We start from the raw sequence: 15,348 nt of genomic DNA, 5'->3' as shown, positions 1-15,348 counted from the left end.
TAGCCAAAATCTGGTCGCGTACTGAATCAAGATTATTAGGAAGTCCAGCAAGGGTAAGAACTAGAAACATCTTATGTCGCTGCTCTTGTTATTTTTCAACACTAGCAGAAACTGACATCAACTTCTCAAATTCCTCCATGACTGCCTGAACTTGACCCAAGTAAGTAGACATATCTAATTCCTGCTTCTTTAAGTTTGTCATCCGCGATATCACATCATAGAAGCGAGATATGTCATTAGTGTATAAGGTATGAGCCTTTGTCCAAACCAAATAACATGTCTGGAATGGACGAAACAAGGGCATCAACTTGGAATCAATAGATCGCCACAAGATGCTACATAACTGAGCATCGATCTTTGCCCAAAGTGCTATTATCGCCTTTTCATCTCCTTCGCTAGACTGTTTGATTAGATGATCTTGAACACCTTGACCTTTACACCACAACTCGACAGATGAAGCCCAAGCAAAGTAGTTTGAACTTCCCATTAAAGGTTCCGAGGTAATCATAACACTAGAGCTTCCAGAACTCATGTTTCTAGACCCAAAAACATCAAATTCCAAAGACATCATTGCAAATTATTACCAAATAAGAGAAAGAATCAACCATAATCCACTGAAACAGAGTAAGGAAGTACTGTAGTCGTCGGAAGCTTACTGTAGCTGACGAAAAAACACTGTTCACGCCGGAAAAATATAAAAGTGGTCGGAATTTGGTGTAACCTGGATGGGTAGGCTCGGAATTCCCTTGCGAACAATCTGTCCCAAATAAATTTTTCCAAAAAGTGACCGGAAAGGCCCCACGCGCCGGCGCGTGGGAGCGCGTGGGGGGTCTTCTGACGGAGATATTTTTATGGGTTGGTCGCCGGAGGCCGATCTACTTCGTGGTAGTATTGGTTTTTGCACAACACTGACGAACAATAGCTTTTTTATTTACTGCGGCAGATCTGTGTTTACCGGAAAAAAGACTTCCGGTTGACTGATTTCTCCTCCCGGAATCGCTGGAATTTATGCACAGCGATAAATCTCTCACGATTGCTTTGATACCATGTGAGAAAGCACAAGAGAAAATATATTATTGATATTAGATACTCAATACAATACAAGAGTTTCTTATTTATAGCTATACTTTACAAGGACATATTACTCCTATTCTAATGTGGGACAAGACTACATTATGTACATATCTGAAAACTAACATTTATTTCCGGCGACCTTTCGGCCAATTTCTGTTTATCAGCAGTCACGTGGTTTTGTTGCTCAGGGGGAGTCTAGTTGCCTTGTATGTCGAATGATCAGCTTGCAGATATTTTCACCAAGTCCCTCACTGGTCCTTGTATTAGTTACATATGTAACAAGCTCGATACATATTTGTATGCACCGGCTTGAGGGGGAGTGTTAGATAGTTATGTATAAATAGTCCTAGTCCCATATGTTGAGGGGGAGTAGAATATGTCCTAGTCCCATATGTAGGAGTATAATATACCCTAGTCCCATATGTAGTAGGAGTAGAATATGTATTAAATATAGGGCTCATTGTATCATTGTTAAAAATATAAATTTTTCTCCCGTGCATTCTTACAAAAATATAAAATATTTCCCAATATGATTCTGAGATTTGAATTTATTGTACTAAAAATGTCTCCTTGAGCCGAGGGGCTATCGGAAACAACCTCTCTACCTCCACAAGGTAGGGGTAAGGTCTGCGTACAAACTGCCCTCTCCAGACCCAACTTGTGGGATTACACTAGGTTTTTTGTTGTTGTTGTTGTATACTAAAAATGTCTCCCATTTTGAGTCTAAGATATAGATTTATTATACTGTGTGTAATTCAAGGTTGTCTCGAGTTTGAGGTTGTTAATTAGATTGTTGCTACATTGAGTCGTGCTTGAACTTGTCTACATTTGTTCGAGGTGAGAACTCCAACTTGAAGCTAGTTTGATATTTGAGCTTGAGTTTGAAGTCTAATAGTATAATACTTGAGCCGAGCTCAAGGATGAACGACTGAGCTCGACTTGATCCAATTTCCATCTATGGATGGCTCTCATTTCCTTAGTGATTATGCAAACGGCTAGCAAGGCATTTGCTTTAGTGAAATCTACACAACTAAGATGATATAGGACACACTTCCCATTGGACAAAGATGCATGTTGCAGGTTGAAATAAGAAAAGGATAAACATAAGGAAGCTTAGGATTAAGATACCAAAGAAAGAATGTGGCACCGGCATTCAATGAAGTTCTTAAAATAGAATTTTGATATGATGGACTTCTCATTTGCATCTTTTTATCTTTTGGTTTTTGAAGATGATAAGCTGTGTGTGGCAATTAATTTCCACCTGCTTGCTGAACAAGCTCTAATTACTGTGTTTCTTTGTTCCTGTTATAGTTTCATTTCTTCGATGATTAGATTCATTGTCAATGAGATGTTCTCGCAGTGACCATGTAGACAACGTTTTAAATAACTTCTAAAGATAGATTTTACAACGATCCCATCTCTCTTATAGTTGAGGCTTAGTTGTTGTTGTTGACAAATTTTACAATGTAGGTTAGTAGATTAGCCACTTTATTTACTTTAATATTTCAGTTGTTACTTTAATGCACTTTTAGGTCTCCTTATCCTTTTCTTTTTAGAATATTCTGTTGATCTTTCTTCCACTGTACCTGCAGGGAACAACAGATCTCTACAACAAGCATCTCATCAAGGATGGCCGTTAGTTGTGAGTGTATTGAACTTTTGCATCAATAGAAATGTATAGTCCATTATGGTGTTTCAGTTAGGTTTCAACTTTAAGTTTATTCATTCCTTTTATATTCAACCGAGGGAATTGGCCCAGCTCCCCCTGTCATTAACTATCAAGTTGTAAATGCTAGTGTAATAGTACCGACTCAAAAGGAACAATTTTTGAGAACTACATTCTCTCCTCAACAGGATGTTTTACCAGAAGTGGCAGTTCAAACATTGGATGAGCTCAACTTTCCGGCCCCTGCAAGTTCTGGTGATTTCAATTGTATGCTCATTCAAGCTGGCTCGAGTCGCAAAGATGCAGGAGTAAGTTGAATACTCAACTAATCATGTCGCTCCTATTGATTGTAGCATGCTGCAATTATTTTAGCCGTGAAATAGACCATGGGTTGCTATTCAGTATTTTATGTTCTGTTAAATCACTTTGTACATCAAGTTATCAGTTGTCAAAATAAGAGCAGTAAATTAAAACTCTATAAAGAAAGAGCCTATGTAGCAGAAAGAAAAAGAGGAAAAAACTTCAAAGTATTTGCAAAGCAATAACCAGATTGAGGACAAAATAAAGACTATCCTACTATACTGATGTGACTGAGATCTTTTTCCTGCCTCACTATTTCTTCTGTTTGTCTTCTTCTGGTGTCGAACAGATGCTTGGTGATAAAAATAAAAGAACCCTGGAGAATTTACCAGTTGACCAGCAAATATTAGCTCCTATAGGAGGAAAGCAAATTGCAGTGCAGGAGCAAGTGAACCAGCTGAGACTGCAGTCTTCAAATAAGGTTGGCCTTAGATCATAAAGAAAGTAACTGATTTTATTTGAACATCTTGAAATTTCAGCAATATTTTAGCAGTACAAGAGTTGATGGAGACATTTTCATCTTCCCCTATTTAACCACTGATTTATTTACATATGCTTTGATTCAGAGGGGCAGAAAGAGGAAAGCTTCACCGAGTTCTCTGGCAGCTGTAAGATAATTTTTGTGCATCTACTTCTTGTCTCTCTGTCACCTTTATAGTCACTTGAACGAATGGTCGTCAACTTTATTCTTGCTCATTTAATATATTCCTGTCATGTAGGTTGGGAAAGTGAAAGCTACTACCGATCGTATTACGAATGACACTATTAACAGCTACTTATCCCGGGGAGATGCTGGTCTGATTGGTGCAAGTAATTCACTCACTGCATTGAGGAAAAGTATTGCTGCTTGCATTGAATCTGACCGGAAAGGTAAGGTTACAACAGTCTTAATGGGTAAAAAAAAATTCAATATTAGAAAGGTAGTAATTTAGATAATTGACAACCATTAGTCTGCATTGAGGAGAAGTTTTTCTGCTCTCACTCAATCTGAATGGAAAGGTAGGTTACAACAAGCTAACAGTTAACAGTGATGTAAAAGAGGGAAGATGTCTATCTTGCAATACATTATCCCATCAGGGGTTCTTACTTTTTTCAAGGAGCAGTAAATAACTAGTATTTAGCAATACATAATTCCATCAGGAATTAAGGGTGATACTGTTATCTCCATATTATTCCCTGCTTTATTCTTCCAGATGCCAATAGTGTTTTAGGGACTACTGGAAGATTCATTGCACATATCTGAAGGTGTATAGTTGATGTATGATAAATGTACTTTGTCATGAACCTCTTTTGCTCAAAAGCAAGTAGTGATCTGTTAGTTTCTCATGGTGGCTAATAGATGGTGTCATCTGTACGTTTCTTGTGAAATTTGCATGTAGGATTTGAGATCAAGCTCTGTAGCTACTAGTTATCGGCATAAAGGATAATTGAGTTCTTTTTACTTTGCAGGCATCTCTGCTAAAGAGATTGGAAGTCTTCACGCAACACGCAGCGAGCTCCTATGTTGCCACTTCCATTCACAAGGGAAGTTGTTGGCTGCTGCTGGACACGAGGTTTGTCATATTAATCTTCTGCAGAACTGTGATGATATAGGATGCAGCCAAGGTACTACCTCTATTTTCCATAATAAATTTCATTTGAGTCAATATTTGAGGAACTACGGTGTTGCTAAAACATCTTGTGAGATGGCACGGGAGAAAATATGTTATTGATATATTGAATGAATGAATAATACTACACAAGAGGTCCTTATTTATAGCTATACTATACTAAGACATACTACTCCTCTCCCAATGTGGGACAATACTACACTATATACATGCTGTAAATTAACACTCCCCTCAAGCCGGTGCATACAAATCATATGTACCGAGCTTGTTACATATATAACTAATACGAGGACCAGTGAGAGACTTGGTGAAGATATCTGCAAGTTGATCATTTGACCTCACAAACTTTGTAGCAATCTATCCTGAAAGTATCTTTTCTCTAACGAAGTAACAATCAATCTCAATGTGTTATAGTTTTCTCATGGAACACCGGATTTGATGCAATATGAAGGGCAGCTTGATTATCGCACACAAGTTCCATCCGACTGATTTCACCAAATTTCAACTCCTTGAGCAATTGTTTGGTCCAGACTAGCTCACATGTTGCCATAGCCATTGCTCGATATTCTGCTTCTGCACTAGACCGAGCAACTACATTCTGTTTCTTGCTCTTCCAGGACACCAAATTTCCTCCTACTAAAACACAATATCCAGACGTAGAACGTCTATCAGAAGGTGATCCTGCCCAATCAGCATCTGAGTATCCAATGATCTGCTCATGACCTCGATCCTCAAAGAGTAACCCTTTGCCTGGAGCCGATTTTATATATCGAATAATGCGGACAACTGCATCCCAATGACTATCACAGGGAGAATTCATAAACTGACTTACCACACTCACAGGATAGGAAATGTCGGGTCTAGTCACTGTGAGATAATTTAATTTTCCAACCAGCCGCCTATAGCTTGCAGGATCGCTAAGCGGCTCCCCCTGTCCTGGCATAAGTTTAGAATTCGGATCCATCGGAGTGTCAACAGGTCTGCAACCTATCATCCCCGTCTCCTCAAGAATGTCTAAAGCATATTTTCTTTGAGAAATAACAATACCTGAGCTAGACTGGGCAACCTCAATACCCAGAAAGTACTTCAATCTGCCTAGATCCTTAGTTTGGAAGTGCTGGAAGAGATGCTGTTTCAGGTTGGTAATACCATCCTGATCATTGCCAGTAATAACAATATCATCAACATAGACTACCAGATAAATACAGAGACTTGAAGCAGAGTGCCGATAAAACACAGAGTGATCAGCTTCACTACGAATCATGCCAAACTCCTGGATAACCGTGCTGAACTTACCAAACCAGGCTCGAGGAGACTGCTTTAGACCATAAAGTGACCGACGCAAGCGACATACAAGGCCACGAGACTCCCTCTGAGCAACAAAACCAGGTGGTTGCTCCATATAAACCTCATCCTCAAGATCACCGTGAAGAAAGGCATTTTTAATGTCCAGCTGATAGAGGGGCCAATGACGAACCGCAGCCATGGATAGAAAAAGGCGGACTGAAGCCACTTTAGCCACGGGAGAGAAGGTATAACTGTAATCGAGCCCAAATATCTGAGTATATCCTTTGGCAACAAGACGGGCCTTAAGTCGATCAATCTGTCCATCGGGACCAACTTTGACTGCATAAACCCAACGACAACCAACAGTAGATTTACCTGAGGAAAGAGGAACAAGCTCCCAAGTACCACTTGTATGTAAAGCAGACATCTCGTCACTCATAGCCTGGCTCCATCTTGGATGAGACAACGCTTCACCTGTAGACTTAGGGATGGAAACTGAGGACAAAGAAGATATAAAAGCATAATGGGGAGATGACAGACGATGATAGCTCAAACCGACATAATAAGGATTAGGGTTAAGTGTGGTCCTTATACCTTTCCGAAGTGCAATCGGTGCACTAGGAGCAGGGTCCGCAGCAGGAGCAGGGTCAGGTGCAGGACGAGAACCAGTTGGGCCTGATGGAGGACGCAAACGACGATGATAAGTCAAGAGTGGTGTTCCTGTGGCCGGGGAACTAGGGGAACAACACTAGACTCCTCAACGGTTGGTATGGATGAAAACTCTGTGGTCGAAAGTGGAGGAGGAGCTATAGTAAACTCCTCAAAGGTCGGTATAGGTAAGACCTCAGATATATCATTGTGGTCAGCAGAGGTTAAGAAAGGTTTAGACTCAAAAAATGTGACGTCAGCTGACATAAGGTACCTACGAAGATCTGGAGAATAACAACGATATCCCTTCTGAACACGAGAATAACCAAGGAAGACACACTTGAGAGTACGGGGAGCTAACTTATCTTTCCCAGGGGCTAAGTTATGAACAAAACACGTGCTCCCAAAAACACGAGGTGGAAGAGAGTATAAGGGTGACTGGGGAAACAATACTGAATGCGGAATCTGATTCTTGATGGGAGATGAAGGTATCCGATTAATCAAATAACAAGCTGTGAGAACTGCATCGCCCCAAAAACGCAACGGAACACGAGATTCAATTAGAAGTGTGCGAGCAGTCTCAATAAGGTGCCTATTCTTTCTCTCAGCAACCCTATTTTGCTGAGGGGTATAAGGACAAGATGTCTGATGAATAATTCCCTGAGAAGTCATAAATTGCTGAAATTGAGAAGATAAATATTCTAAGGCATTATCACCGCGAAAAATGCGAATAGAAACACCAAATTGGTTTTTGATTTCAGCACAGAAACTCTGGAATATAGAAAATAACTCAGAACGATCTTTCATTAAGAAAAGCCAAGTACATCTTGAATAATCATCAATGAAACTGACAAAGTAACGAAATCCCAAGGATGAACTGAACTCTACTAGGACCCCATATATCAGAATGAACTAAGGAGAAGACAGACTCTGCATGACTCTCAACACTACGCGAAAAGGAGGCTCGGGTATGTTTCCCAAGTTGACACGACTCACAATCTAATGTAGACAAACTAGATAAACTAGGCACCATCTTCTGAAGTTTGGATAAACTCGGATGTCCTAAACGTCTGTGGATTAGATCTGGAGGATCTGTAACTAGACATGTTGTGGAAGGACTGAGTGAGTTAAGGTAGTAAAGGCCTTCTGATTCACGTCCTGTACCAATTGTCTGTCCCGTACTGCGGTCCTGCATAATAAAAGAATCGTCAATAAAGTATATACCACAATGGAGGGCACGAGTCAAACGACTAACAGATGCAAGACTAAAAGGACAGCCAGGGACATAAAGAACGGAATCTAGGGTGATAGAAGACAAGGGATTAGCTTGTCCAACTCCTTTTGCCTTAGTTTGACATCCATTGGCTAAAGTAACAGTGGGAAGAGACTGTGAATATACAATATTTGACAAAAGTGATATATTACCAGAGATGTGATCAGAAGCGCCGGAGTCCATGACCCATGGGCCAAGAGTGCTAGATTGGGAAACACAAGCAAAAGAATTAACAGAAGTATCAGTCTGAGCAACTGAGGCTACTTGTGGAGATGTCTGCTTACTTGCTCGATACTGAAGGAGCTCATTATATTCTTCTTTAGATAAAGAAAATCCTTGGTTACCTGGAGTCTCGGTCTGAGCAATGTAAGCATTTTTGGGTGGACGACCATGTAAGGAATAACACATTTCACGAGTGTGTCCAAGTTTGTGACAATAAGAACACTTGGGTCTAGATCTTCCAAAACGACCTCCTCCTCGTCTATGCTCCATAGTTTGAGATGCCCGAACATCCATTGTCTGGGATGCAAGAACAGAGGAATCAAGTATCTGTGATGAGCTCACTGGTGGACTTGGTGCTGCAGCAAGGCGGAGTAATCGAGAGAATAATTCATCAACTGTCGGGACAGACGGACTAGCCAAAATCTGGTCGCGTACTGAATCAAGATCATTAGGAAGTCCAGCGAGGGTAAGAACGAGAAACATCTTCTGTCGCTGCTCTTGTTGTTTTTTCACACTAGCCGAAACTGGCATCAACTTCTCAAATTCCTCCACGACTGCCTGTACTTGACCCAAGTAAGTAGACATATCCAATTTCTGCTTCTTTAAGTTTGTCATCCGTGATATCACATCATAGAAGCGAGATATGTCATTAGTGTATAAGGTGCGTGCCTTTGCCCAAACCAAATAACATGTCTGGAATGGACGAAACAAGGGCATCAACTTGGAATCAATAGATCGCCACAAGATGCTACATAACTGAGCATCGATTTTTGCCCAAAGTGCTATTGCCTTTTCATCTCCATCGCTAGACTGTTTGATTAGATGATCTTGAACACCTTGACCTCTACACCATAACTCGACAGATGAAGCCCAAGCTAAGCAGTTTGAACCTCCCATTAAAGGTTCCGAGGTAATAATAGCACTAGAGTTTCCAGAACTCATGTTTCTAGACCCAAAAGCATCAAATCCCAAAGATATTGTTGCAAATTATTACCAAATAGGAGAAAGAATCAACTGTAATCCACTGAAACAGTGTACGGAAACACAGAAACAGAATACTGAAATACTGTAGCTGCCGGAATCTACTGTAGCTGCCGGAATAGTACTGTAGCTACCGGAAAAAACTCAAAGTTGTCGGAATGAAATGAAAACAGTAGGGGTAGGATCGGAATTACCAGGCGACCCAACTGTTCTGAAGGAAGATTTTCAAAAAATGGCCGGAAGTGGTCGTACGCGCCGGCGCGTGAGCTCACGCGCGTGAGCTTTTGGTGGCGCGTGAGGCTGCTTCTGCCGGAGTTGTTCACTGGGGTTTGGTCGCCGGACAGTGACGACTCTTGTGGTAGTGTTGGATTTTGCACAACACTGACAGAAATGAAGCAGATAGGAAACAACCTTAAAAAATACTGATTTCTCTTTCCCGGAATCGCTGGAATTTATGCACAGCGATAAGTCTCTCACAATTGCTCTGATACCATGTGAGAAGGCACGGGAGAAAATATGTTATTGATATATTGAATGAATGAATAATACTACACAAGAGGTCCTTATTTATAGCTATACTATACAAGGACATACTACTCCTCTACCAATCTGGGACAATACTACACTATATACATGCTGTAAATTAACACATCTTATGCTGTTTTTACACCTACTGGTCAGACTTATATAATCTTTTTATTTTTCCTATGGCTATCAGGACGTTTATGATAATGATAACTGTTTAATCTCTTAAGTTACTTCATTTTTCTTCTGTCTATTACAACCATGATACCTTACCTAATTCACCATCTTGTCTTAATCCAGCCAAGCAACCCTTTCCAAAAACTTGTGGGGCATGCTGATCATGTGATGTCCATAGAGTTTCATCCATCAAAGGTGGGTCTTCTCAGTTCTTGTGATAGCAACGACGAGATTAGACTGTGGGATGTCAACGAGGGTGATTGCAAACTCATTTTTAAGGTTGGTGTCTCCACTTCTTTTTGTAATGTTGATGAAGAGAGTGTCTCTACTTGACATAGGAAAATCGTCTCCATTTGATATTTACCTGCTTTTCTGTTTCCATTTCAAATTTTACTTATCTACCTATTCTAAGTCATTGTTGAATCTGTTTTGCTCATGAATACCTGCATTTAGCATGTGGGAAAAGCCGTTCCCAACTGGCTTGGGATTGAGTTGTAGTAATATTTGTTGTTGTTGCAAGGAATTTCAAGGTTTTCAAGATCAGTAGTTCGTCACCATGTGAATACACATTCAAATAGGCCATTTAGGATATAAATGGGTTGAGTTTCATAATATTATTTGACGGATATAGGTATCACATTCAACAAGGGAAAGTACAGTGCTAAAGTGACTTTCTAGAGAGTTAGCTTTACTCAATTCACAAAAGATAGTATTGATTTGCTCTTGGTACAAACGCAGGGAGGTAGCAGACAGGTTAGATTCCAACCTCGATTTGGGAACCTTTTGGCATGTTCTACAGGAAATATTATTAATATATTTGATGTGGAGACTAACAGCATCCTACAACAGTTACAAGTAAGATGTTTTATTCCAAATCAAGCTCGTCTTTTCTTATCTACTGCATTACTGTATCCTATCAATGCGGTCTCCTTTTCTCTGATATACAGGGACATGTCGGAGATGTCCGTTCTATCTGTTGGGATATGAGCGGGAATTTCCTGGCATCCGTGAGCGAGGATAGTGCACGGATATGGTGTGTTAGCGGAAGAAAGTGTTTACATGAACTGCGCTCCAGTGGCAATAAGTTCCAGTCATGTACTTTCCACCCTGACCGCGCTCAAATCTTGGCGATTGGTTCTCATGAGGTATGCTTAACAGAAGTTCTGCTGAAGCTTTGAGCTCATAGATAAGTTCTTTGTAGACTTGGCTTGATTATTGTCTCTATATAGTTGCACAACAACAAATGTAACCTAGGATTATTCACTTGAATCACATGTAACCATCTCAAAACGTGTTTCAGATAACGTTTTAGATGATCCTAGATTCTTTTGATGTTTCATGAAGGAAAGTAACATGTCGAGTATTGTTGCAGTTACTGGAGCTGTGGAATCCAATGTACCAGAGCCACAGAACTTGGCCACACCTAGCACATGATGGCATAATTTCTTCATTTGCAGATTCTCCTCAGACAGGAACCATAGCCTCAGTGAGTCATGACAGGTATATCAAGATATGGCAGTGATACTTTGTTGCATGCCAGTTTCTGCAACTATACCCCGTGTTCGCAGCTTCCATTATTAATTTACTATTACCCAACTATGCTTCTTGGTTTAAGACTTTTACTTGGGACAAAGCAAGAAGACGGTATTCTTGATTTTGTTGAGGGATACACACCATTTACCTGGAATGAGTTATTTGAGTGGCTGTATCACTACAGAAACAGTCACAAACTTTGATTGCATAGTTTCAAACTGTAGTTAATCTTGACCATTGTACTCTTCTGCCCTATTTTATTGTTTGTATTTTGAAATTGAATTTAAAATGTTTGTTGTTGTGTATTAAATACCTAATATAAAAATTTAATCAATGGATAAAATATCACATCAAAATTTAAAATTGAATAATTAAATGTACTTTACTTCTTAAATTGGAATGTTTATAAAATCAATATTATTAGTTAAAATGACATATTTTATTTTACATACTTTTGAATATAACATTATATCTCATACATTTAGGGAGTAGTATTTATTAGGTCTGATTTGGGAATTGGGATTGTTTTAAATTTTTTTAAAAAAATTACTACTTATAATTATTCGATAGGATGTAACAGAAATAGGATCAAACAATCAATTCAATAACCTGATTGGGCCGATTCAATTTACTGGGTATTCCCATTACAAATCCCAAAATCTTCCTTATTGCTCTCTTACTGCTTCTGGAGGTTAATTAATCCCAATCAAAAACCCAGCACTCACAAATCACAGACACACACAAAATATGGAGTTGAAAGATCGAGTAAAAGAGAAGAAGAATCATCAGCAAAAGCAGTACAGGTTGGAGCTTTGGCTCCTGGAATCAACGTCCGTATAGTTTCCCCCCTTCTCCGCAAATATGATATTTTTAAACTTTAAATTCGTCTGTTGTAGTTGATTTTTCGTTTTTGGGTTCAGGGTGATACTTGGTATACGCTAAGGAGTTGCATTTTTAATGTTGGGTTTGTGTCTTGCTGTTATATTGGACTTGGCTTTCTCGTCAAGTACTTTTCTTCTTCTTAGCAGGTATGTTTCAGCTTTTGTTATTCAATGTTGTAGATTTGATTTGCATTGGTGTATAGTTATTTTTGCCTACATGTTAATGTACTTGAAAACTGTCAAGTAAGCTTTGTATAACTGGATTAATCGATTTGGATAAAATAAGTAAATAATCCTTACTTTGGAGGAATAGATTCCCACTTCAAATCTTTGATTTTGTGTAGTACCTGGAATAAGTGATAAAATGTAGAATTACAAGATCATGTAACTAGTTGACAGCATTTGTTGGATTATTTCTTTGGAAAATAAAGATTAATCTAGGACAAAGAAGGGTTTTCCTAGACTCATTAGGACTAATGGCCGAATGATCATCCTTAAGGTGTTCCGTTCCCTCTGTGCATCGTCTTCTCTACCAGCTGCAGAGACACAGAGCTGCAGAGACACACGTATTCCATTTTCCTAGAGATATAGACTGGATAGAGTCAAAGAGTATTGCAGACAAACTAAACACTATTTGTCAGCTGACATGGTCTAAAAATGACTTCCCTCACTCTTGGGTAGAAGTTATTCTCCTTTACAACTATCTCAAATCTTAATTTCATATCTATTCTCCAACCAACACTTAGACATTATAATCAATCTTTAGTATAAATTTCATCAAAAAACTATCTGATTCGCTAACATTTTTATCAATCTATAATCTAAAAAAATTCAGAAAATATTTGAAAAACGTTTGGAAAGTGTTTTCATCGTATCACCACCCTAAATCAAAAACAATTAGTACTTACTGTCTATTTTTCCAAGATATTGTCACCATCATGTGATATAAATTACTTGACTACCATTTTTTGGTAACTAGCTTTCGAAATTAATTAGTGGGTTAAAATAAAAGAATGTATGACCTTCAAAAAGCGTAAGTGGTTAGCAACAATTAAATCATATCTAAATTAGATTATACCTTTTTAATCTCAGTTTTCAGTTGTCATATAACCTCAAGTATTTCAAAATTATTCAATACCCTTATACTTCTCTAAATTGATTGATAACTCCCTAATTGTTACTCTTTACACTACCAGAAAAATATCGTTTTTACACTATCACGACACTTCATAACACGTAACAACTAGCCTACAAGCTTGACAATGTAGCATAAAAAGATTGTAGATAATATGGTTAATAGATTAAACTACACTGACAATGTAAACTATTTTTATACTTTCAATTCGGATATGTTAAATCAAAATGGGAAAAAAGAAAGAAGAAAAAACGGGGGGTGAGAGGTTGTTTCTTCTTGAGGTATTTACGAGTTTAACCCATCTTGCATGGAATTTAGCTCAAAAATTGCTTAGAAACCGAAATGGTCAAAATTAACGAGTGATTGTCTAATTGTGAAAAGGTCTATTAGATTAGCTCAAATTTAAGAAGGTTCACTGTCTTTTTTTTGTCACCTCTTTTGGTTCGAAGCTTTAGGGGTTAAATATTGGAGTAAAAGTTGTTGTATATTTGTCACCTAAAAACGCAGGCTCGGACAAACAATTCATTCATCTTCTTTTACTGTGCTTCCTTCGTAGAATTGGCTTCTATTGTAACATTGCTTTTGAGCTGCATTAACACCTTGCTCCGACACGGCAGTTTAGGTGCCGCACCCGTGTCGACACGACACTAGTACAGGTGTGGGTATGAGATCCATATCAGATCTGGTCAAACAATTTTGGGTACTTTGACCACGACGGATGGAAAAATTTGAGACGAGATACAATTTGATTCCCGAATCAAAACCAAAACTATGATAAATTTGGAGAAAATAGCATACCTTATCTAGGAAATTAATCCTTTACTTATCTACAACTTGAGAATAAAAAAAGAATTTCACACTTTACAAGCTATACACAAGTATTCCACAAAATTTCTTATTTTTTAGAAATATATATATATATTTTTAATATTTTATTTTAATTATTTTTAGATGGATCCCCGTACCCGTATCCGTACTAGGATCCATATCCCCGAATCTTAGAATTTATATTTCGACGGATCCGACCTCTAGATCCGCACCCGTGTCGGACACCCGCACCCATGTCCGAGCAACTTAGATTAACACGTCTTTATTTGCTTTTTGTTTTTCTTTATGGTACTTTCAATCAAAAAGAATACTTTACAAAAGGTAAATTTTCAAGGATAAAACTGTGGCATTGTCATTTTTACCGCTATACTAGGGGCCACCATTTCTCTATTTAAATCCAGTGTTTTGCTTTTTTTTCCCCTACACTTTTGCATGGTAATGTCACCATATCTCTCTCTCTCTCTCTGCATTCTTCTGTCTGTAATCCAAGTGGAATTTTGGTTCTTGAGACTCTTTCTTTGATTCAGAGGGGCAGAAAGAGGAAAGCTTCACCGAGTTCTCTGGCAGCTGTAAGATAATTTTTGTGCATCTACTTCTTAAAGCCCTTCATGTGCTGGTGTTTTCATTTCACTCTACCACTGACATCTGCATCTTGTTGGGGATTGGACTTCCCTTTCTTAATTTGTTCTCGTCTCTCTGTCACCTTTATAGTCACTTGAATGAATGGTCGTCAACTTTATTCTTGCTCATTTAATATATTCCTGTCATGTAGATTGGGAAAGTGAAAGCTACTACCGATCGTATTACGAATGACACTATTAACAACTACTTATCCCGGGGAGATACTGGTCTGATTGGTGCAAGTAATTCACTCGCTGCATTGAGGAAAAGTATTGCTGCTTGCATTGAGATAATTGACAACCATTAGTCTGCATTGAGGAGAAGTTTTTCTGCTCTCACTCAATCTGAATGGAAAGGTAGGTTACAACAAGCTAACAGTTAACAGTGATGTAAAAGAGGGAAAATGTCTATCTTGCAATACATTATCCCATCAGGGGTTCTTACTTTTTTCAAGGAGCAGTAAATAACTAGTATTTAGCAATACATAATTCCATCAGGAATTAAGGGTGATACTGTTATCTCCATAT

General features: G+C 38.6%; 1 protein-coding gene across 11 annotated transcripts in view; it reads left to right on the top strand.

Moving 5' to 3' along the window:
• Positions 1-15,090, top strand: part of LOC104095885 (transcriptional corepressor LEUNIG_HOMOLOG-like) — a 33,250-nt gene extending 18,160 nt beyond the window's left edge. For 3 of the 11 annotated variants that reach the window (XM_070195565.1, XM_070195560.1, XM_070195564.1), the window contains 13 exons: positions 2,667-2,716; positions 2,929-3,048; positions 3,390-3,521; positions 3,667-3,708; positions 3,820-3,970; positions 4,550-4,653; positions 9,947-10,102; positions 10,562-10,678; positions 10,771-10,968; positions 11,196-11,323; positions 12,048-12,186; positions 12,277-12,384; positions 14,973-15,090. In XM_070195565.1, the coding sequence (XP_070051666.1) occupies positions 2,667-2,716; positions 2,929-3,048; positions 3,390-3,521; positions 3,667-3,708; positions 3,820-3,970; positions 4,550-4,653; positions 9,947-10,102; positions 10,562-10,678; positions 10,771-10,968; positions 11,196-11,323; positions 12,048-12,186; positions 12,277-12,381 (1,442 nt within the window). In that variant the 3' untranslated portion in view covers positions 12,382-12,384; positions 14,973-15,090. Of the gene's footprint in view, positions 1-2,666; positions 2,717-2,928; positions 3,049-3,389; positions 3,522-3,666; positions 3,709-3,819; positions 3,971-4,549; positions 4,654-9,946; positions 10,103-10,561; positions 10,679-10,770; positions 10,969-11,195; positions 11,324-12,047; positions 12,187-12,276; positions 12,385-14,727; positions 14,770-14,972 lie in introns of those variants that run through there. The other 8 variants (XM_070195561.1, XR_011413969.1, XM_070195563.1 and 5 more) reach the window with 8 other exon arrangements.
• The last annotated feature ends 258 nt before the right edge of the window (positions 15,091-15,348 follow it).

The sequence above is a fragment of the Nicotiana tomentosiformis genome, chromosome 2, assembly GCF_000390325.3.
Source record: "Nicotiana tomentosiformis chromosome 2, ASM39032v3, whole genome shotgun sequence".
Lineage (NCBI taxonomy): Eukaryota > Viridiplantae > Streptophyta > Magnoliopsida > Solanales > Solanaceae > Nicotiana > Nicotiana tomentosiformis.
This window is presented reverse-complemented; position numbering and strand designations above follow the sequence as displayed.